At 55.8% G+C, this 23,160-nt stretch overlaps 1 protein-coding gene across 1 annotated transcript; it reads right to left on the bottom strand.

The window, feature by feature from the left end:
- On the bottom strand, positions 1 to 18,730 carry PDGFRB (platelet derived growth factor receptor beta). The gene is made up of 22 exons (XM_009911383.2): positions 18,659 to 18,730; positions 17,833 to 18,129; positions 17,146 to 17,415; positions 15,571 to 15,698; positions 15,066 to 15,240; positions 14,427 to 14,619; positions 14,135 to 14,250; positions 13,068 to 13,194; positions 12,336 to 12,547; positions 11,413 to 11,507; positions 10,985 to 11,117; positions 10,466 to 10,570; positions 10,246 to 10,356; positions 9,215 to 9,368; positions 7,004 to 7,170; positions 6,662 to 6,780; positions 5,380 to 5,502; positions 3,858 to 3,969; positions 3,456 to 3,555; positions 3,256 to 3,361; positions 2,347 to 2,585; positions 1 to 1,684 (listed from the first exon to the last, which is right to left on the bottom strand). Exons 1-22 carry the CDS (start codon positions 18,705 to 18,707, stop codon positions 1,534 to 1,536), a joined length of 3,282 nt encoding a protein of 1,093 aa, XP_009909685.2. The 5' UTR covers positions 18,708 to 18,730; the 3' UTR covers positions 1 to 1,533.
- Between the last annotated feature and the right edge of the window lie 4,430 nt (positions 18,731 to 23,160).

Genomic DNA, 23,160 nt, shown 5'->3' with positions numbered 1-23,160 from the left:
CCCTGCTGGTGGTGGCAGGCCTGCAGGTTCTGGGGTCCAGCTTTCACCTCTGCAGAGGTGGGTTCACAACCGCTGTCCGGAGCCTGGTGTGCCTCCTGCTTTCAGCCTCCTCCTTCAAGTGCCAAGTGAGGGCACAAGAAGTCCCAGGCCAGCCTGTGAGGAAGGAGGAAGGAGGTGGCAAGCAGGAGGATTGTCTCTGCCTTTTTATTCTTCAAAACATCTTCCAAGAGAGAGGAATCCTCCCTGGTTCCTCTGGCTTTGCTTGGCTCCTGGTGGCACCTCACCCCCAGCCCTCACAGGCTGCAAGGGGCTCTGTGTGGCCCCAGCAAAGTGGCAAGGTGTGAGACACAGTTCAGCTGTGACCAAGCTGCTTCCCAGCTTCTCTCCCTCTCTCTTTTGAGATGTCCCTGGGTTGGTGTGTTGGGATCCTTAGTGCTCCCCATAGTTTTGCTAGGACTCAGGAAGGGAGCTGGTGAGACCTTCCATCCTGAGAAAGGGTGGTTGGGAGCCCTGGCTCCCCAAGGGGAAGGCAGCTGGTGGGGTGATATCACCCCCCAGCAGATGAGCTGGGCTTAGTGGCAGTGGATTAATGAACAGCCATGCTGCTTCCATATACTGGCCCTGGCTACTGGATTAATATGTTTGTTCCCTTTAAATCTTCAATGGAGAATAATTAGCTTAGTGTCCACACAAACAGCACTGGACTGCCCTCTTTGCTGCTACAACAGAGTCATTGTGAGAGCATTTGGAGCTCCTAAGCACACCCTTGGGGCTCCTGGTGTTGTGCTTGGCACAAAAGGGTCCAGGGCCTGACAGCCCCTCTAGGTGGGTGCAGGGTCATGCCCCAGAGCCATGGGTACCTGTAGTGCTTGTGATGCTCTATCCACCACAGAAGAGGTGCCAAGAAAGGTGATTGAGTGTCTCTGAGAGGCTGGCTGGGCTCTCCAGGACTTGCCTGTGCTTGGAGAACCTACCCAATGTGCTCTTCACCTCCAGCAGCTGAAGGCTGGCGTTGCAGGTTCTCTGCACCCCAGCAATGGGCTCCAAGTAAATCACCTGTCCTGGGGGCATTTCACAGAGCCATGGTGTGGCTGGTGCTGAGACCATCAGAGAAGTGCTGGTGCAGAGGAGATGAAACTCATTGCCATGGAGAGGGAAGAGGCCTGGAGTATCATCTTAGTAATGCAGAGCGTGGTGTCTCTGGTGGAGACCCAGCCCACGCCTTCCACTCGAAAAGCAGATGTTGGTCTGTGAGGTGTCTGCCTCCTGCAGTGGTTTGGTCACCCAGGAGGATGTGGCAGTGATCTGGAAGGCTGCTGGCACTGAGCCACCTCTTTGTAAAGGGAAAGGGGATGGCAATAAGGAAAAGCCTTTGACTCCCCAGCCAGCAGCGGGAGGCAGGAGGGAAGGAGGGACGCTGGGACGGGTGAGGATGTCCTGATGTACAAGTGCAAGGCATGGCTCTCTGTGATGTCTGGGTCAGCCCCTCAGCTGGCCTCTCCATAGGGAAATGCAGAGTCAGCCCATCTCTGACTACAGAAAGCTCTCCTCCACCTCTTGGTGCCCTGTGGTTGGCTCCTGGCAGCCTGGCTGTGGGTCAGGTTCCTGCTCCTCGTCCTGCTGGAGGCCCAGAGGGCTGTCACAGGATATTGTAGATGATGTGTTGGCCTCATTCAGCACAGAGCTGAAGGGAGACAAGAGGGAGAGAGAAATGAGTGCCTTGTCCAAAGTCTCCTGTTGGGAGAGGGTTCCCCAAAAGCTGGGAACTGTGTTGGGCTCCCAATATCCCCACTCTGAGCAGCTTTCCACAGGCAAAACAGACAATGCAGTTGGCTCTGCTCAGCCCTCACACACGACTTAGAGCCAGCTGCAGGCTGTGGGCCTCTCTGTGCCCTCCCTCTTGTGAGTGGGGTCACTTGTCCCCAGCTGTACTGGCTGATACATGGCAATGTGAGCTGGCACCCCGTCTCAGCTCATGTCCCAGCTCCTCTGGTTCATCTGAGGGTGGCCTAGCACTGCAACAGGTTGCACAGAGAGGTAGTTGAGGCCCCATCCCTGGAGACATTCAAGGTGAGGCTTGACAAGGCTGTGGGCAACCTGATGTAGTTGAGGATGCCCCTGCTCGCTGCAGTGGTGTTGGTCTGGATGACCTTTGGAGGTCCCTTCCAACCCAGACCATTCTGTGACTCTGTGATCTCTATCCCTGCAGGCTCAGGTAGGGGTGGCTCTGCTGTCCTGGTCTCCTGGCACACACAGCCCTGGCCTAGCCCTCAGCAGAGCATCCCCCCTCCCTCTCGACGCCCCTGCTTTCAGCCCCTGGACAGCACTCAGCAGCAGCGGGCTCACCTGGCGCGGCTGGCGGAGGGCTCCTGCGGGAGCTCGCAGCTTGCCTCGGGTTTGGGGTCGGGCAGAGGGATGATGTAGTCGTTCTCGCCCCCATCCTGGTGCACAGCCGTGTAGAGGATGCTGCTGCTGGGGGCGCTGGCGTGGAGCCTGGCGTTGTTCAGCCCGGGGAGGATGGGTCTTGTGCGGACGACCGCGGGGTGGTCGCTCTTCATGAACTCTTCATCCACCTGCTGGTACCTCTGCGCTCGCAGGGCAGGTTACCCAGGGAACAGGGAGGGCTTGTGAGAGGAGAACAGCGCTGCTGCTGCCCTGCACTCTGCTCACACAGCCCTGGTCTACCCCTCTGCAGAGCTGCAGGGGGAGGGGAGGGAATGAAGAGCTGCTGGGGGAGGGACGGGAATGCAGTGCTGCTGGGTGAGGGGAGGGAATGCAGTGCTGGTGTGTGAGGGAAGGGAATGCAGTGCTGCTGTGTGCTGCATTTGCTTTCCCTGGCTGCTAGGAGGTTTCTGGAGGGGCTGGCACCTTCTGCTGGGGCTCAGCTACTCTGACTCCATCGAAACCAGGCCAAGGAGATTTATTAAGAGAGAGAGAGGCAAGGGCACAATTTGGCACCTCCAAAGTACCCCACAGTTGGAGGCAGGGTTTTGATCTGCTGCCAGTTCTGACTGCCACAGTTGCTGAGGTGCCAGCTGCCTGGCTGGCCATGCCAGCTCTCTCAGCAACGTCCCCAGGATGCCTAAAGCACCTCCACTGCCCAAAGCAATGCAGCCTTAGTCACAGCAAAATCCTCTGCCACAGCAGCACTGACTGCTGCTCTCCAGACCCTGCCTGAGGGCCCTAACCAAGGCAGCACCCTCCAGAGGGCACAGAGTCTCTTCTGTCCCTTCAGCAAGGGTTCTTGGGACATACCTTCCTGTAGCAGTCCACCAGGAGGTTTCCCATCAGCACCACCAGCTGCGAGAAGGACGGCCTGGTCTCAAACTTCTCCTCCCAGCACTTCTGCATGATGTCATAGCTAACAGGAGGGGAGAGGGAGCACTCTGGTGAGGGGGCAGGTGGGGAGAGGAGAGGCAGAGATGCTCCTGCAGCTTGTGCAGGGCAGCACTTACATTTCCTCAGAGGCATGGGTGGGTTTGGCCATCCGATAGCCACGCTTGATGGCGTTGTAGAACTGTTCGTTCATAGGCAGCTCAGGGTAGGGAGTCCCCCCTGGGGGTAAAGGGAGAGCAGGACATCAGGCTGCTGGATTTCCTGCCACCCCCTTGCCAAAATGCTTTCCACATCAAGGTTTCCTTTTGGGTTTGTTGTTTTTCTCTTTACCTTTCCTGCTTCATCTCATTTCCAGATGGCAATGTCAGCATGGGAAAGAAGGAGACAGGGAATGAAGTGCTACTCTGACTGGCAGGACAGAGACTTGGGAGGTAGAAATGGGTTTCTATTGTCCCTGGGAGTGCATCCTGCTAACAGGCTAGCAGACCTGCAGACACCATCATGATCTCCAGGATGCTTACCTAGAGTGAATATCTCCCAGAGGAGAATCCCAAAGGACCACACATCGCTCAGGGTGGTGTAGAGGTTGTTGAAGATGCTCTCTGGAGCCATCCACTTCAGGGGCAAGAAGGTCTAAAGGGAGGGGGAAAGAACAAAAGAGAGCCAGCTGCATCTGCATCACTTGTTCCAAAGGGTGAGACCAACAAATCCACTGACATCTCCTGTCAACCACTTTTGGGGGGCACCTCTTTCCTCTTTCCTCTTTCCTCTTTGCTCTTTCCTCTTTGCTCTTTCCTCTTTGCTCTTTCCTCTTTCCTCTTTCCTCGTGTGGGATGAACTCAGCAGGCAGGGGGAAAGAGCTGGGTGTGCTGCAGCCATTCCCATCACTGCCTGCCATGCTGAACTGTCACGGAGGGCATTCTGTGCTCTGCAGTTCTTGGGGAGTCCACTGACTTGCACAATGTGACCACAGCACTCCTGAAGGGAGTCCAGGCCTATCTGGACTTTGGAAACTCCAGTCAGGCTGGAGAGGGCCATGGGATGACCAAAAAAGAGCCAAAGGACATATCCTGCTCTTAGAGTGATACACAGGGACAAAAAGCAGCCCCCCTTGGCCATCTTGTATGCAGCACTGGCTGTGGGGAGTTGCTTACACAACAAATACCAAAATAATCTCCAGGAAGGATTGCAGAGGGGCTCAGTCTCAGTTCCTGTTTTGGAAGGAAAAGCAGCTGTGGCAAGTCTGGAGTGAAAACCTCCAGCCCCTCTGCAGGAGGGTCTCCCTGCCCAGGCACTGGGTGCCTGCCTGCCTGCCACCTCCTGTGAGTGGGAGACAGCACCAGAGGAGTTCACAGAGTAGCTCCTAGTGGGATTTGAGAGGCCTGGCTCCAGCCTCAGCTCCCCCAGCCTCAGGTTCTCTGGGAATGACACCTCCTGCTTTGCTTGGGGTTGCAGGTCCCCAAATGCCCCAGGAGTGGGCATGCTGCTGAAGTCACAGGGGAGGTTCTGGGGAAAACTCAGCTATGGCCTCATCCTCTCCTGCCTCGAAAGATTGGAGAGGTCTTTCTGGAAAGCAGCTGCTGGCAGGAAAACACTTGCCTTGACTGGTGGTCTAGAGGTTAGAGCAGGAGTCTGTGAGCCTCTTCCCAGAGTGGCCACTGACTCACTGCAGCACTGCCAAGCTGCCTAACCTGGCACTCATCCTGATGCAGCTCAGGACCAGCCACAGCACCGTGCAGAGAAAGGAGGCAGCACAGCTGACAGTGATGTGCAGGGAACAGTCTTCAGTGCTGCTGCTGCTGCCAAGGTTCTTCTGTAAGAGCCTGGAGATAGGGGTGTGCAGCCCTGCCCCTCCCCAGCATGCAGAGCACTTCAGATGCAGGACAGCTGGCTGCTGAGAACATCTCCTGGAAGCCCTCCTCTGTCATCCCTGTCACCCCTCCTGGGCACAAGGGTGGACAGGGGACACACTGCAGGAGAAGGTGGGGGGAGCCATGCCCAGAGCCCCAGGAAGAAGGGGCCTGCACAGCTCCTGGTACTCACACTGCCTTTGGAGATGTAGTTGGAGTCCCTCATGATGTCCCTCGCCAGGCCAAAGTCGCAGATCTTCACCAGCTTCCCCTCACAGATGAGCACGTTCCTGGCAGCCAGGTCACGATGCACACACTGTGGGGGCAGGCAGGACACTGTCACTGGGTAGCCCAGGGAAGGAGCCCAGCTTCAGCTCTGGCCCATCTCTGGGGCTGCAGGGACAGGAGTCACCTCATGTTATTCCACCTCCAGGGACTCAAAGCTGCTAGCAGAGCTACCACATTTCCCCCTCTCCCCTGCACTGCTGTCCTCCCCACAGCAACAGGCACACAAACCTGGCCAGGCCAGTCTGGACAACCCACCAAGCCAGGGGGCTGGAGGGCTGGCAAGGAGGGGATGTCTCCAGCTCTGTTTGGACACCCCAGCCAAACAACCTGAGCACATCAGAGTTACACCAGCCTAGCTGGTGCCTGCTGGTTTGCCTGCATGCTGGATGTTTTCCATATGAACAGCCTCAAGGTTTGCCCCAGACCCTGCCAGACACTACTAGAGAGCAGGATAGGATCACACCACTGTAAAGAGTGACCATGGGAAGCTGTAGGAAGCTGCAAGCTCCTCTTCTCTGCAGCATGGGGAAGCACTGACCATGAACTTTGAGGATCAGTCTGTCTGGTTGGAGGCAGAGAGCCAGGAGCTTCTCTCTGCATGTCATTGACACCACCACTACCTCTTCTTTTAGCTCCACCCTGTGTGATGTTTCACACAGCCCAACTATGTGACTGCCTGCCCTGGGCTAAGTCAGACCTTCCAGAGTTCAGCTCTCTGTGCTGGCTTAATTCCTTCTAAACAGCCACTTCTGATGAGATCTGGGAGGGGGGAAGGAAGGCTCAGATCTTGTGGTGCATTAGGGATGTCCACAGAAAGTAGCAGCTCTGCTGTGGAGCGCCTTGTGCTTCAGCACAGAGGTCATCACTGGTCATCCTGCTAACTGAGGGTGATCAAACACCACAGCTGCGCTGCACAGGGCCTGGGAGGAGCTCAGGGTCAGGGAATTGGAGCTCTGAGGCTCGAGCTCTGCCAGGGTTAGCTGCCATGTGCAGCTTGCAGTCGTGCTGATCCTCAGGGCTGTGTTCCCAAGGAGAAGTGGTCAGCAGCTCTTCGGTTGCGTGGCCACTTCTCCCATGAGGAGCTTGGCACGGACAGAGGGACAGCAAGTGGGAGCTGACCACAGGACACAGCAGAGCCTTGCTGGCCCCTGCTGCTGCAGGCACCCCAGAGCAGCCAGCATACATACGTTTTTGGAAGCCAGGAACTCCATCCCATTGGCCACCTGGAAGCTGAAGCCCACCAAGTCCATGTAGCTGAGGAGTGGAGACTCATTGATCAGCGTCATCCTGTCTGTTCTGTCGGGAGCTGGAGGGCAAGCAGAGGAGGGTGCTGCTGTCGGCACACTCGTGGGCTGCCAGCCAGTGGAAGGACCCACTAGGGACTGCTCCACCTCCAGCAACACAGGGAGAGTGCTGAAAGCTCCCATCGTGGGGGCATCTGCCAGCACTGCTGGCCTCATCCCAGAGGTGACCCTCGCAATGTGGAGCACCCAGCTCTGCAGGCAAAGGCATCCAGCACCGGCAGTTACCTGACGGGGCATAGCTGTCCAGCTCGTAGGGGGTGCCATAGTTGGAGGAGTCAATGTCAGCATACTTGACTTCCCCCTTCATGTCAGACATGGGCACATAATCCAGGGAGTCATCCTTGCTCATGTCCATGTAGCCCCCATCGCTCTCGACAGACAAGGAGAGGTGGCTGGAAAGGGAAGCAAAGAGGCTGCTCAGGTCCAGAGCAGAGGAGGAGCCTCAGGGCATGAGGGCAATGATTCATGGGACTGCAAGTCCTGAACCCTCAGGCCTGGCACTGAGATGTGCCACAGAGCAGGGAAAGAAGCCTGGCATCGTGTGTGCAGAGAAGCAAAATGGCACTGGAGACTTTCTTCCACCACTGAGGTGCCCTCAGCATTAACTTCAAACAGCAAGATCACATCAGCAACAGCTCCAGATGTCCCTTCCTGCACACTGAAACTTCTTACGCTCACCTTGCCTGGCAGAGCACCAGGCTTGGCTCAGCACACTGTCTTGGCACTGGAGAAAGCAAGAAAGGGAGTCAGGGCCACACAGGTTCACAAGTGCCCACAGGGCAGGAGAGACCCAAGCCAGACTGGGCAGGCACAGCTTTGCACCTCGCTGTGCACATTCTCAGACTGGCCAGGGCCAGCCTGGAGGAGACAAAACAGAGCAAGCAGGACATAACCTTCTGTCCAGTTAGACCTTCCCAGGTTGGAGCAGCAAACATCTGCACCCTTGAACAGTTCTCTCCTTAGTGTCTGGGAAGCAGCATCTTAGAATCACAGAAGGGTCTGGCTTGGAAGGGACCCCAAAGCTCATCTAGTCCAACCCCCTCTACAGTCAGCAGGGACATCCTCCACTAGATCAGGTTGCTCAGAGCCTTGTTGAGCCTCACCTTGGATATCTCCAGGGGTGGAGCCTTAACTGCCTCCCTGGGCAACCTGTTCCAGTGTTCCACCACCCTCATGGTAAAGCCTTGAAGCCTTCCATGTGCCAGTGATGGGAATCCTGCTGCATGGCCAGAGCTGAGAGGCTTGGGAGGACTACACTCAGTACTTCAGGGGGATCTCAGCTGCCCCCAAGCAGAAAGCACAGGGGGCAGCTGTGCTGATGTCCCAACACCATGCTAAAATAGAACAGTGATGTTTGGGCGTGCTGGAAGGAAATGCTGCTGTCTAACTTCCCATGGGAGCGTTTGCTCTGGGGTGCCTGCATCCCTCACAGCTGGCAGCCAGACAAAGGACCCTTTCCCTTCCCTTGTAGCACCTCTTGTGCAACTGCACACCTTCTGGCACTTCTGCTTTAGGCTTGGCAGCAGCACAAGCTGCCCTGAAACCTGAGGTCTCCAAGGATTAAGACATGCCAGGAAACCCTTCATCCCTGCACTTGATGTGTAGCTGTGGTTATGCCAATAAAGCTAACAAGGACAGGGAATTTTCCCAGCTGGCATGGAGCAGCTGACATGTGTGCTAGCAAGTTCAGCCTCCAGGACATACAGATTGCCTCTGGTAACTCCCTGTCTGCTCTTTGGAGGTGGCTGGTCGGCACTTGAGCTGCTCTCACAAGGGAACAGAACAACCAACTCTGTCTAAGAGCTGGGCCAGTGTTTACTCCACTGACTGGAGGAAATGTAAGCATTCTTCCTCACAGTACCAGCCTCCCTCTTCACAGAGCCACAGAAATGTTCAGGCTGGATAAGACCCTCAGGATCACCAAGTCCAACCCACAGCCCTACTCTAGGAGGTTCACCCCTAAACCATAGCCCCAAGCACCACATCCAAACCACCTTTAACCACCTCCAGGGCTGCTGACTCAACCCCCCTCCCTGGGCAGCACATTCCACTGCCTGACCACTCTTGCTGGGAATTTTTTTTCCCTGATGTCCAGTCTAAACCTCCCCTGGTGCAGCTTGAGGCTCTTCCCTCTTGTTCTGTCACTAATCATCTGTGAGAAGAGCCCAGCACCAACCCCTCCACAGCCTCCTTTCAGCTTAATTGTAGAGAGTGATGAGGTCTCCTCTCAGCCTCCTCTGCTTCACACTAACCACCCCCAGCTCCTTCAGTTGCTCTTCATCAGTTTTATTCTCCAGGCCCTTCCCAGCTTCCTTGCCCTCCTCTGCCCTGGCTCCAGCACCTCGATGTCTCTCTTGTACGGCGGTGCCCAATCCCCGAGGTGGGGCTAGGATGGGGCAGGCGGCAGGGAGGAGGGGAGCGCTGCTTTGCAGGTACCTCTGGCCGTGGTCCTGCTTGGGGGTGTTGCCATAGAGCTCCGTGTCCCTGCGAGCCTTCTCCCCACAGGACTGCAGGAAGGTGTGCTTGTTGCGGTGCAGGTAGTCCACCAGGTCGCCGTAGCGGCAGTACTCCGTGATGATGTAGATGGGCCCTGGGGGCACACAGCACCCGTGTCACGCCTGCCCCCCGCCCGGCTGCCTCCTCAGGGCAGCCAGCTTCAGCCCACGGGGACGTGACCAGCGGACAGGTGGTCTAGGCAGGGCCAGGGGGCAAAGCCACCTTTGTGCTGCTGAGCAGTTTGGCATTTAGAATCACAGAATCACAGAATCAATAAGGTTGGAAAAGACCTCAGAGATCATCAAGTCCAACCTGGCACCCAACACCTCCTGACTAACTAAACCATGGCTCCAAGTGCCACATCCAATCCCCTCTTGAACACCTCCAGGGATGGGGACTCCACCACCTCCCTGGGCAGCACATTCCAATGGCCAATTACTCTGTCTGGGAAGAACTTTCTCCTCACCTCCAGCCTAAACTTCCCCTGGCACAGCTTGAGACTGTGTCCTCTTGTTCTGGTGCTGGTTGCCTGGGAGAAGAGACCAACCCCCATCTGGCTACAACCTCCCTTCAGGTAGTTGTAGAGAGAAAGAAGGTCTCCCCTGAGTATCCTCCTCTCCAGGCTAAGCAACCCCAGCTCCCTCAGCCTCTCCTCACAGGGCTGTGCTCCAGACCCCTCCCCAGCCTTGTTGCCCTTCTCTGGGCACGTTCAAGTGTCTCAATGTCCTTCTTAAATTGAGGACCCCAGAACTGAATTTGGTGGTTTATGTATTGGGGGGGGGGCAGGGCTAACAGAAATGTGCCTCCTCAGCTTCCACCAGGTAGGAAAGAAGGAGCCTCACAAGGCTTTCCTAAGGGAAGGGTGAACCATTCTGAGCCAGAATACAGGAATTACTCCCACTGAGGGCAGTTCTCCTTAGCACAGCCCAGGGCAGAAGGGAGTGGAGAAAGGGCACATGAGGTTCAGTTACCTCCTTTGGTGCAGGCCCCCAGCAAGTTGACAATGTTGAGGTGAGGCCCCAGGTGGCTCATGATCTTCAGCTCGGACATGAGGGCTTGCTTCTCGCTGCTTCGGGCTGTGGCTGTTGGGAAGAGCCACCATAAATGGCAGGGCAAGGAGGGGAGTGCGTGGGCAGGGTCTGGCCTCACAGCTTTGGGGCAGAGGAGAGGCAGGGTGTGGAGACCACTCACACTTGAGCATCTTGACTGCCACTTTCATGGTGGACTGTGAATGACTCAGACCGTGAGCCGTTGCCTCCACCACGCGTCCGAAGGCCCCGGAGCCGAGAGTGCGTCCTGCAAAGGGGCAGGGAGAAGACAAAGCTGGTGACAGCCCTTGAGGAGAGGTGAGGGTAAGAGCTTGGAACAGGCAAGTCCCCTGCCTGACACCACACCAGCCTGCTGCAGCCATCCTGGTGGGCAGGGAGGTGGTCATGAGTTGTGATGTTTGGGGCTGGGGCTGGTTTCCATCTGGCTGGGAAGGGAAGGAGCTGCCAGCTGCAGGCAAGGGGCACCAGGGATATCCTGGTGTTTCATGCAGCCGGCCTCCCATCGTGGTCCCCAGTGGTCTCCCTGTCCCATGGACCACATCATATGCTCCAGGATCTTTGTGCCTTTTCTGGGCTGATCTCTTCTGGAGACCCCAAACCTATCACCTCCACACAGCCAGAACCCCAGGGGGGGCATCAGTGGGATGTGCAGAGCCTTTACCTAACACCAGCTTGTCCCTGGGCACCTCCCAGCTGGAGTCATAGGGGAGCTGCATGGGATCCACGTAGATGTACTCGTGCCCGTCGGAGCTGACCGACTCGATCACCTTCCAGCGGATCTCATAGCGAGGCTTCTGGGGAGGGCAGCAAAGGGAAGACAGAGCTGAGGGGCTGAGAGGTCAGGACAATGTGGATGAGCCTTGAGGACGATGTGGATGGGCTTCTTTAGGGAGTCTGCTCCCTGCAGCCTCATTTCCCCTCTAGCCTACAGATGGCAGGGGCAGGCAAAGGCTGCTGGAAGCCCATGGTCCCTGGCAGAGGTGAGACATCAGCAAGCCTATGCCAGTAGGAGCTCACAGCTTTGGCCTTCCCAGCAGCCCTACCATGAGGGTACCAGTCTGGCAGCCTGGGAACACTCTCCTCTTTTACCTTCTGCCACAAGACGATCAGGATGATGAGGGAGATGACAGTGAGGACCAGCAGGGCCAGGATGACGGAGATGATGAGCACCTTGAATGGCAAGGCTACAACAATAACAGGGACAGCAGTCAGACTCCTCCTCCACCTCTGCAGGGCCTGAGTACCCTGGGGAAAGGAGGGGAGGCAGTGCAGAGGGGTCCCTGTGTCCTTCCCTTCTCCTCCAGTCACTGTCCCCATCCTGCTAGGTGCCTCCCTCCCCCAACATCTACCTTGCTCTCCCTTTAGGTGGGGGTCAGCCCCTGTCCTCTCCTCATGGACAGTCCTGCCCAGCCCTTGCAGAGCCAGCACCCCAGGGCTAACAGAGTGCTGGGTAGTTACAGCCTGTTGAAAGCTTGCTGCTCTGGGAGTGGTTTGACCATGGGGAGGTGTAAGGAGCTAGAGGGGTTGATTTGCCTGTGGGGAGCTGGCAGCTCTGGGCCTGGGCTGAGACCCTCATATTTGAGATGTTCAGCATGTGGATGTTCAGGTCCGTGGCACCATCTAGTGACCCGGGGGCTAATAACAAGACACCAGGGACCTGCTCAGGCACTTTAAATCTTTTTTCCCTGGAGGGATCACCCTGCCAGTGGGGGAAAGAAGATGTCCATGGCCAGTGATCATAGAATCATAGAAAGGTCAGAGTTGGAAGGGATCTCCACAGGTCATCCAGTCCAACCCGCTCTGCAGTAAGCAGGGGCATCCTCAACTAGATCCTGACACAAGGGCTCCAGATGCCTCTTGGAGCAGCCTTTTTCACTCAGCTCAAAGGAAGCTTCTGTTGGGGCAGAAATACTCGTGTTTCCCACCCTGGCTCTCAGCAGCTTCAGACTGGAGACACGGAGAGGGAAGCCTGGCTGCCTGCCGGCAGCTCAAACCCTTCCCTCGGCGCTCACCGTGCGGCACCAGCGTGATGTCCTGCGAGCTGCTGCCCAGGGCGTTGTGCACGGAGCACCTGAGGAGCAGGGGCTGGTCCAGGCCGTGCAGCTGCAGGGTGCTTCTGACTCGGTACAGCTGCAGCTCGCTGTGGTAGGAGGCGTTGGTCTGCAGCCCGATCTCCGCAGACTCGTTCCCCAGCAGCCGCCTGGGCTGCCCCTCGCTGCTGCACCTGCTCCCGGGGAGGGCAAGGAAAGCCGAGAGGCAGCTGAGAGCAGGCACCGCCACGGGGTGCTCAGCAAGCAACAAAATCAGAGCCCATTAATCACAGAATCACAGGCACCTTCACGATGGAAAAGACCCTCAGGATCACCAAGTCCAACCCACAAACCTACTCTGCAAAGTTCACCCCTAAACCGTATCCCCAAGCACCACATTCAAACACAGCCAGGGTTGGTGACTCAGCCCCCTCCCTGGGCAGCACATTCCAATCTCTGACCACCCTTGCTGTGACACCCTTTTTCCTGCTGTCCTGTCTAACCCTACCCAGTCACAGCTTGAGGCCATTCCCTCTTGTTCTAGCACTGTGAGAAGAGACCAGCACCAGCCTCTCCACAGCCTCCTTTCAGGGAGTTGTAGAGAGTGATGAGGCCTCCCCTCAGCCTCCTCTTTTCCAAACTAAACAGCCCCAGCTGCTCATAAGATGAATGGAAGGGCCCAGCCGTTCCCATGGACTCCATCACTCCACTCACCCTTTGATGTCACTGCATGCAGACCAGCTGATCTCTGGCTGGGGCATGCCTTCAGCAGAGCATGTCACTGTCTGCTCCCCGCTGCTGGCACTGCTGTTCTCCTTGAGATCCACCACTTTGGCTGGCACTGAAACCAAGAGGCAGTGGTGGGAATTAATCTTCCTTTCTAGCAGCAGGATAGGAGAGAATGGGGCTCCACTACTCCCTGCCATGGCTTTGGGGTGAGGAGACGGTGAGGTAGGACTCCTCACATCTCCCTTGTGAGGCAAGGCTGAGGGAGCTGAGTCTCTTTAGCTTGGCAAGAAGGAGACTGAGATGACCTCATTAATGTTTGCATGTATGTGAAGGGCAAATGTCAGGAGGATGGAGCCAGGCTCTGCTCAGAGATGCCCAAGGATAGGACAAGGGACAATTGCAGAATCACAGAATGCTAGGGGTTGGAAGGGACTTTGAAAGATCATCTAGTTTCATGTCAACACAAGGAAAAACTTTTTCACTCTGAGGGTGACAAAACACTGGGCCAGGCTGCCCAGACAGGTTGTGGAGTCCTCTGGAGACATTCAAAACCCACCTGGACACGTGTGACCTACTCTAGGTGACCCTGCACCAGCAGGGAAGTTGGGCTGGGTGACCTTTTGAGGTCCCTTCCAACCCCTAATGCTCTGTGATTCTGTGATCACATTAGCTGTGTTTGTTTTTGAAAGCTAACAGCTAACAGAGCAAGGTTTGAGGGAGTGATGTAGGTGACCTGCACCCATCCAGCTCGCTTGGAGAGCACCAGGGAAAGTCCTGGAAAGAAGAGCTGCACAATCATCTTCACATCAGCTACTTTGGAGGAGGGCATGAAGGACAGGCTGCTGGTGTCTGAGCTGCCTCCTGTCACCCTTGCTCTGAGACCAAGTGTGAGAAATCAAATGGTCCTTGTTTGGACGCTCTTCCTTTAACTGAAATCACTCTGGAGCTGTAGCCAGAGGAGTAAGGTCTCCAGATTGAGTGTCCTGCAACAAAGGATGGAGCCATCCCCTGAGATTGCCTCCCCAGTCCCATACCTTCATGCCCACTCTCACCATTTATCTGCAGGTGGAAAGAGAGCTCCTGCTCATCATCCTCGTTGGAAGCTCGGATGGTGTAAAATCCTCCTTCCTCCTGCTTCACCCGCACCAGCACCAGAGCTGTTTGGTACCTGGGGGAGACACAGTCCCAGAGTGCCTCTGACAGTGCTCAGAGGCAACCAGCTCCTACCCATCTGAGGCATGCTCAAAATCAGCTCATGGAAAGGCATTCAGCCACCAGCCATGTCCAAACTGGAGTTTGAACTATTCCCTCCCTGCACCCCTGTGAGGAATGAAGGGGTCTCACCTAGTTTCAGACAGGTTCCTGCTGGTGATGGTGAACTCACTGCTGCTCTCCATGGTCAGAGTCTTGTTGTTCTTCAGCCACACAATGCTGGGTTGTGGGTATGCCTCCACCTCCACCTGGATGGTGTGGCTCTTGTGCACCTCAGCATACACTGTGCTGGGCAGGTTGGTGTGGAAGCGCACAAAGCCACGCTCTGAGAGGGGGCAGGAGGAAGAGGGGGAGGTCAGAGAGAGGAACAACCCCTTCTGCAGCTCTTTGGACAAACATGGATCTGGAATGAAACACTGTGAACACCAGAAAGTGGGGGGCAGCTCTAGATCTATCCCTCAAGGCTTCAGGCTTGGGGAGTGCGGGTACAGAGCTCACATCACCTTGGCACTGCACAGCGCAGAAGGGCTCTCACCCACACCCTCAGGGTGGGAGATTTGGGATGTTTTGATGCCAAGAAGTGGGCAAGGGTGACACGGGGGGGGGGGGGGGCTGGCTTTTTGCCATGGTTACTCAGGGCAGAGGCAAGAAGGGGAGAGAGCTGCAGGCTGTGCAGAGCGAAGAGGGTGTTCCCCTTGGACGTCCTGCCTGGACACCCTCCCTGGACACCCGTGTGGTCTGCTGGCTCTGAGGGCATGGGCAGCAACGCACCAATGACGTGGACTGCGATGTCCTTCCGGTCTGTTTTCTCATGGTAGCCCTCAGAGACATTGCAGACATAGGTGCCACTGTCCTCCAGCTCTGCGTTCTGGATGATGAGGATGGAGCGGATCTCGTGGGTGGATCCAGGCAGGAAGTCGGTCACCGGCTCCACAGTCTTCCCTGCCTGCACAAGGAGGACAGGAGATAGGGTCTGAGAAGTCAAGAGCATGTTCTGCCATCGGAGCTCCAAAGCCAGGCTCACAGGGAAGGAGGAGAAGCAGGTAGAGGACCCCATTCTGGCTGCAGAGGGGCAGGGAACATCCATCAGAGGCCTCAGTCAGCCTCAGCGCAAGGATCTCCCCATCAAGCCTCCCCGGGTGGCAGCAGTAGCACCCTACAGCTTCTGCCGTGGTTTGAAGCTTCCTGTGAAGCTTCATCTGGAATACTGCTGACCTGAGACGTGTGGGGAAAGGCTGGAGCTGCTGGCTGGAGCCTGAGGAGCTGGAGCACTCACCTGCTTGCGGGGGTAATCCCAGTTGAAGTTGACCAGCTCGTTGCCGCTCACGGTGCACATCAAGGTGATGTTCTCTCCCTGGCGCACCATGGTCTGCACCGCGCTGATGGAGACGTTCACAGATGAGACTGGGGAAGAGGGGAAAGAATAGTGAAGAAAGGGAGGAGTGGGCTCCAATCCCATTTATCCTGGTCCACTGGAAAGTCTCTCCTCTGAGGGATGGAGCTGATGCTTTGGTAGCACGCATTCTCCAATGGGGACAGGACTACGCTGTGGGAGTTGTGGGCTGTGCCTTAAACATTTGCCACAGATCTTGAACAGAGAGTAGTGAAATGGAAATCAGTCACCACTGGGTGCAGAAAGGAAAGTAATGACAGCTCTGAACAGCCCCATTGGAGAGGCTGAGGGAGCTGGGGTTGCTCAGCCTGGAGAAGAGGAGGCTCAGGGGAGACCTTGCTGCTCTCTCCAACCACCTGAAAGGGAGTTGGTCCCTGAAAGGTGGGGGTTGGTCTCTTCTCCCAGCAACCAGCACCAGAACAAGAGGACACAGCCTCAAGCTGCACCAGGGGAGGTTTGGGCTGGATGTTAGGAAGAAGTTCTTCACAGAAAGAGAGATTGGAATGTGCTGCCCAGGGAGGTGGTGGAGTCACCATCACTGGAGGTGTTTAAGAGGAGCCTGGATGAGGCACTTGGTGCCATGGTTTAGCTGATTAGATGGTGTTGGGTGATAGGTTGGGCTTGGTGATCTTGAAGGTCTTGTCCAACCTGGTTAATTCTATTCTATTCTACTCTATTCTATTCTATTCTATTCTATTCTATTCTATTCTATTCTATTCTATTCTATTCTATTCTATTCTATTCTATTCTATTCCATTCCATTCCATTCCATTCCATTCCATTCTATTCTATTCTATTCCATTCCATTCTACTCTACCCTACCCTACCCTACCCTATTCTATTCTATTCTACTCTATTTGATTTGATTTGATTTGATTTGATTTGATTCTATTTGATTCTATTCTATTCTACTCTATTCTATTCTAGAGAGGTATCTGCCATAAGAATTAGCTTGGTAAACAATCTCTCTCTCTCTTTTGGCTTCTTTGCTCTGGGAGATACTAACTTTGTGCTGTGCTGGCTTCTGCTTGACCTTGGCTGCATTGTTTTGGCTAAGTTCTAACAACTCTCTGCTCTTTCACTTGTCCCTTTGTGACCAGGATGGGGGCGGGCAGGGAGTGCAAAAGCTCTTAGCTCCCCTGGGTTTTGGCCAGGGGGGGTTCTTGTGCTGTTTATTACTTGTAAATACTGTATATTTGGTACATATTCCTTGCATTTCGTTGTAGATTATAGTTTTGCTTGTAAACACAGCTTCATTTGGGTCCCAAACCAGGCTGGCCTGGCAATTAAATGTTGGGGGGTGGGGGGAATTTCCACCCACCACATGACAATTCATTTAAAATTTCCCACATACATTCAGCCTCTAAACTGGAGGTCAAAGCTTTGCTGTTCCCTGCCACTGGGCTGAAGAAACAGCCACGGGACGTGCACAGGCATGCCAGGTCAAAGACAGCTCACCCTGGATCCTGTAGACATAGAAAGTGTCTGAATCCACCTCCTGGTCATCCACAACCGCCCGGCAGAAATAGGTCTTGTCCTCAAAGAAGCCTCTGAATCCCTGCTGTGGGTCATAAGCAGCTGGGATAGGGTTTTCCACCTTCTTCTCATAGAGGGTCACCTGCATCTGTGGGTTGGTCACCCGGCATGGGATGATGGCCTCCGTGTAGCCCGTGATGAAGATGAAGAGCTCTTCAGAGGTGATTGTGGGGAGGAAGACTAGGGAGGGATCTGTGGGAGAGCAGGAACACTAATTACAGAGAGCTGCTTGAAGGGCTGCTCGGTGCTCCTCCAGGACTGCTCCAGCACAGGGCTCTGTCTCTGGACTCGGGGGATGCTTCTCCCTTTTCTCCGTAGGGCAAAGTAGAGCTGCCGTGTTTTGGTCTCACCAAAGCTCTCCTGGGAGAGTAAGAGAGACCCAAACAGTGCCACCCAACACCGCTGCCTCCCCCACCACTTGTCCCAACACACCCCACACAGGCCTCTCCATGACCTGGCAACCAGATGACCTGCCAAGAGGGCTCCCTACACGGGAGGAAGGATTTTGGGAGGCTACGTGCTTGGAGAGAGAATGCTCATTCAAAGCCCTCTTCCTCCTGGTTGCTAAAATCCATGCAAAGGCACAGGCAAGGCCATGCTGTGCCCTACCTGGGACGTAGACGTAGAGAGCTTTCCTCTCGAGGGGCTCTGCAGCCTGCTGGGGGCTGTAGGTGCAGGCGTACTCGCCCGTCTGCCGGCCCGTCACGTTGCTGAGGGTGAGGTTGCTGATGAAGACACCGTCCCTCTTCTCCAGTGAGGCAGCCAGGGGCTGACCCTCCCGCTCCCAGACCAGCTCCCTGTCCCCATAGCACAAGAGGGAGAAGCTGCTGTGAAGGTCGAGGACGAGCTCAGTGTCTCCAGGTTCTACGCGCAGCCCGCTGCCCCCAGACGTTCCTTGCAGCAGACCTGGGAGAGGAGGGAGGTGAAACCAAATGGGAGTCCTCTGAAGTCCAAGGTGAAGCACATTGGAGCACAACCCCATGCCAGTGTAGTGTCAGCCCTCACACTGAAAAACAACCTTCCTGGGATTGTCCTCCTTGGTGTAGCCATCACTGACAAACACAACCTCTCCTCAGAAGTGACCTAGCCCTTGGGTGGGTCACCCTCCATGCCCTGTACCTCCTGAAACCCTCACACAGGAGAGGAAATAAGACATCACAGGGTTTGGCAATGTCCAAAGCTGGCCATGTTGCCTGTGGCAATGCTGGGTGGACAACCTCTCCTTTTATGCTTTATGTCTGCCCCCATCCAACCTTTCTGCAAGGTAGCTGCACCCTCGGTGCCACCCAGTGCTGCCCAGTGTCTTTGGGTTGGCATAAGCCTGTGAGCCAGAGCCATTAGGAGGGACAGATGTGCACCCCTGGGGCCTCCCCACAGCATTGCATCCCCATGCAGCACCCAATCCCACACACACCTCCCCAGCCAAAGCACTCACTGGTGAGGATGAGGAGCCAGAGAGATGCCTTCAAAGGGAGGTGCAGCATGATGGACTCCGTGGATCGAGGGCCAAGTCCTGCCAGGAACAAAGTAGGATGAACACAGTGCTGTCAGTGGAGGAGGGGTCCCTTGGCTGCCCTGGGCCAGGGAGGGGGGTCCCCAAGCCCTGGACTCCCTTCTCTACTTCAGAAACCTCCTCTCTCCTTTCCCTTCCCAGCCTTTCCTTCCTGGTGGGGTGGTTGGTTTCTCCTCATGCTGGCTCTGCAGAAGGAGCTGTTTCTAAGGCCTCTCCTGCTGGTAAACAGGGATTTAGCTGGAGGCTCCAGCAGTTGTGTCAACTCTTGCTCATCCCTGCTGGAAATGCCTCTCCCCCCCTGCTGCAGAGCCCGGCCCCTCTTCCTCCCTCTGCCCTGCTGCTTGCCTTTTTTCCCTTAGTTTTTGCTTCCCTCAGTCCCAGGGAGATAAAACTTGCTAGAAAACAGATCCCCCTCCAATCCTCCCACATTTTCTGCTCCTTCCATGGAATCCAAAGAAACCCCACCAAAAAATGGAGTTTCCGGTATTTAACTTCTAAATGATCTATTTTGAGGGAATATTTAAGAAGACTTTTTAGTTAAAAAAAATATATGAAATCCCTTTGATCACCATTTCTCAATAAATCTGTTAAACAGAGGGGGTTGAGTCCTTCCTAGTGCAAACCAGAGCTCCCTGAGAGCAGCATTCTCCATGTGAGGGACAGGCAGGGATGGGGATGAGTATTTTGGAAAAGCAAAATGGAAGATGCTAACAAGGGGAAGAGTAAGGAGAAAAGGCTTCCTCTGCTCCTGGGTGAAGCTGGGGGGCGGGAAATAAAATCCTCATCCTGAGCTTGGGGATGCTCCTTCACAGAGCTGAACTTCAACAGCTCCTCCTCTGCTACTGAGCCACCTTCCCTCCCCCAGTGCCAGAGGCACTTTGAACCTGCTCCCAGGGCAGACCCTGAGGAGAAGCCCCTGTGGTGCTGGCACAGAGCTCTGGGGAGCTGCTCAGCAGGCATGAGGATGGTGAGTGGCAATCCGGGCTTGCTGACCTGGCCCCAGGCACTGTCTCTTGGCCCCGGCGTGGCCTCCTGCTCTGCTCGATGCTAGGGAGGAAATGGTTTGCAAATGACGAGTGCTTGTCAGATGTTTTTATTATTCTCTTGCTTTGGCTCAACAAAAGTCTGATCTACCAGCCAATCCTTCCAGGTCTCCAGCTTATTCAGCAGCTTCCCTCTCCCCTTTCCACAAACCCCCTCCCACCCTCCTTCTCTCTTTTGCATTTGCCAGAGGGGATGAGAGCACTTGCAGGGAAGAGCTGGGGGTGGGTAGGATGAAAGGGCCGAGGTGAAATTCAGGCTGTAAATTAATGTGACCTCACTGACCCCCCCCTCAGAGAGCACCAACCTGCAGGAGAGAGAAGGATGGACGACCTAATCTCGCTGCTCCCCCCCAAGCACTGCCATGAGAACAATTAGCTTTGTTTCCCAATTCTCCTTTACAGAGGTGTGTGATTCATGCATTATTCAACGTTCAAGGTTGTAAGGACCACTGAGATCCTCTCCTTTCACCTCTCTGTGGCTGCATGCAAGCCAGGCTCTTTTTGCCACCAACCCTCAAAGAAAGAAATATCAACAAAATCTGCCTGACAGCAGTTAAGGTCTCCCCAAGCTCATGCTCAGCTTTTAGCTGCCTGCCCGGCTTCATGACTGCCCCTGTTAGTCCTGTTACAGGCAAGACCTTGAATTCCTCTACCCACACAAGACAGGTCCCTCCCTTCACCAGTGATCTCTGCAGGACCACTGATGGGGCAAACCACTGCTCTGCTGGAGCCAGGCAGCCAGTCCGTGGGTGCTGGGCTTGCATGGGTGTTGCTTCAGCGACCAGTGAGAGCCCTGCAGCCTCCTCCTCCCACTTCCAGCTGCCTCCCCTGCGTTCATAGCTGGATTTAATAAAGCTGCTGGTTTTGCAGAGGCATTTCTCTTGGAGATGCTTCCCATGCAGAGTGGGAGGCTGGCAATGTCTTGCAGAGAGTGGTGACCTCTCCCTTGTTTGTCTGCTCTGGCCGGGTGAGAGGCATGCTCGGAGATATGGAGGTCTGCCTGTTCTGGGGGATGTGTCCCGAGCCTGGCTAGCAGAAGGACAAATCTCTCTCCCCCATCACAAGGACAAACCTCTCTCCCCCATCACAAGGACAAATCTCTCTCCCCCATCACAAGGACAAACCTCTCTCCCCCATCACAAGGACAAATATCTCTCCCCCATCACAAGGACACGTGTGCTCGCACATGAGGGTGCACACAGGCATTTCACAAGGGATGCAAATGTGCCCAGCTCGCTGCCAGCCTTGAGAACACTTGTTGTTTCCCTCCTCAGCCTCAGCTTTTGTTCTCAGCAGAGCAGTAAAATGCATGTTATGAGTGCCACCGAGGTGGGTGCAGCCCCACTCAGTGACCTGAAAGCAGGTGCCCAGACGTTAACCCACTCAGAGACCCAAACACAGGCCCTAGAAGATGCTCAGCTGCGGAAGATCCTCCCAGCCCTATGGGTTAGCAGGGTGCCACAAACCCACATGCTTCCCCCAAGCCAGGACCTGAGCATTTTCGAGCCACGGGGCCATTTGCCTCCACTCCTCCGGGCGAATGCTTGGAGGCCAGGGAGGTCCTGCAGCAGTGCCGCACCCTGCAGCCTTTGCCCAGCCCTGCAGCTCCGCAGCGGCTTCCTACCTTGAAGCTGTGGAGGTGAGGTCCCAGCTCTCCATCCCTGCATTCCACCCCTCACCATACTCTCCTCCCCGTCAGCACGGGTACAGACTCTGCCCCTCTCCATCACCACGATGCGAGGGCAATCTGTCCCTGGCCCTGCAGGGCAGGGAGCTTTTCTCTCGAGCCGCTCTGTTTATTATTCTAAGAGAGGAATTTGGCTGGGAGAGGAGACAGGAGGTCAGCTGGCTCGCAGGGAAGCCAGGCTGGCTGGGTGATGCAGCCCCGCGCCCACACTCAGCCGCACACACTGGTGGGGCTGGCTGTGCTCTCCGGGGGGCTCAGGTCCCTGGGGCAGGACCGGGGCTGTGCTGAGCGCCGCGGGGGAGGACGGCTGCCGACGGCTCGCCCCAGGCGGCTCCGCTCGCCTCCGCGCTGCTGCGAGATGGGCACCGCGGGACCCGGGATGTCTGGGAGGGTTTTGAGTCTAAGCAAGACAGGGATAGGGGTGACTGCCCCTGCCCAGTGACACAGTATCTGTCCTTATCTCCCCTCTGCAATCACGGCAGCCTGGCCGGCGCGCTGGACGCGTGGCCGCAGGAATGCACCAGTGGCCGCTCCTCCTCCTCCGGCCGCCAAGAGCAGCGAGCGAGCGATGTTTGCTGGCAGGATGGAGAGAGCTGAGCCGGCTCCGGGGCCGTCACATTGCCCAGCCCAGTGCCATGCTGGTGAAAGGAAAGTATCCTATAGCTGGCTGGGGCCAGGCACTGCCCAAAGCCTTTCTGAGCATCTCTAGTCTTGTGTTTCTGCAGCACGGTGCACGGGATAGATGGGGACATCACAACACCCATCAGTGGCAGTGGTGCTGCACAGAGGGCATTCAGGCTCTGGTGGCCCACGAAGCAGTCACAGACAGGACACAGGCCAGAGGGACAGAGCAGAGAGGTCCCATGGCATGGCCAAGCCCAGGCAGCAGGACTGTGGCTGTGCCAGGACTGGGAATCAAGTGTCATGATTCCCCATCTCAGAACCTTGCAGCTTCTCCAGAGCAGCTCAGCCCTATTTCTCCTGCATAACTAATCTGTTGACAGCTGAGCTTTCTCCTCCACCTCCTCTTCCACTCCCCTGCTTGCTGCTGCTGCTGTGTCTCTGTGGCTGATGAACTTACACAGGATTTTTTGCAGTGGGAGCAGGGCTACACCCAGGGGTTTGGGTGCAAGGAAGAGCCACATCCAGCCTCTGCTAGGAGTGGTCCCAGCTTTATTTAGGGAGGACCATCCCTTCAGCCATCTCTGCCACTCCTCCCCACCTTGCAGTGCCTTGTTACGGAGCTCAAGCATCACCAAGCCTTGTTGCCTTATCACTGTTCAGCCACTCCAGACCTACCTCTTGTTTAAGGACACCAGTAAGCCATAAATGCCTTTGCTAATGCCCAAAATATGTTGTGTGGGCTCAATCTTGACTAGTCTTGGTAAGAAGGCAAGAATTTCCTTTGATTTTGCTTGACATGCTCTGCCACACTTCTGAGCCTCCTTTCCTCTGCACTTGCTCCCAGCATGGGTACAATGCAGTGCTCATGGCATCTCAGCATGCATGGCAGCCACTGCTGGCACAAGCAGCACGTGGCACTGCCCATCCCCAAGCATGGATCATGTGGTATGGTGCCATTTCTAGCCCTGCCTTAAACCATGGGAGCTCTACACAGACAGGAATCCACACCAAGCAGACCCTCCTGATTCACTGCCCCCTCCTCAGCATGCCCAGACCACATCTCTCACCTC

Source organism: Dryobates pubescens, chromosome 16 (genome assembly GCF_014839835.1).
Source record: "Dryobates pubescens isolate bDryPub1 chromosome 16, bDryPub1.pri, whole genome shotgun sequence".
NCBI lineage: Eukaryota > Metazoa > Chordata > Aves > Piciformes > Picidae > Dryobates > Dryobates pubescens.
Note: the sequence above shows the minus strand (reverse complement) of the source record. Positions and strands in the feature narration are given on the sequence as shown.

Excerpts from the sequence above, each read along its gene's own strand:
- PDGFRB (XM_009911383.2), bottom strand. The coding sequence starts at position 18,707 with ATGCTGCACCTCCCTTTGAAGGCATCTCTCTGGCTCCTCATCCTCACC. Across the intron at positions 14,251-14,426 it reads AGGAACCTGTCTGAAACTAG|GTACCAAACAGCTCTGGTGC; the intron begins GTGAGACCCCTT and ends TGTCTCCCCCAG. Across the intron at positions 3,362-3,455 it reads ACCCATGCCTCTGAGGAAAT|CTATGACATCATGCAGAAGT; the intron begins GTAAGTGCTGCC and ends CCCTCCTGTTAG.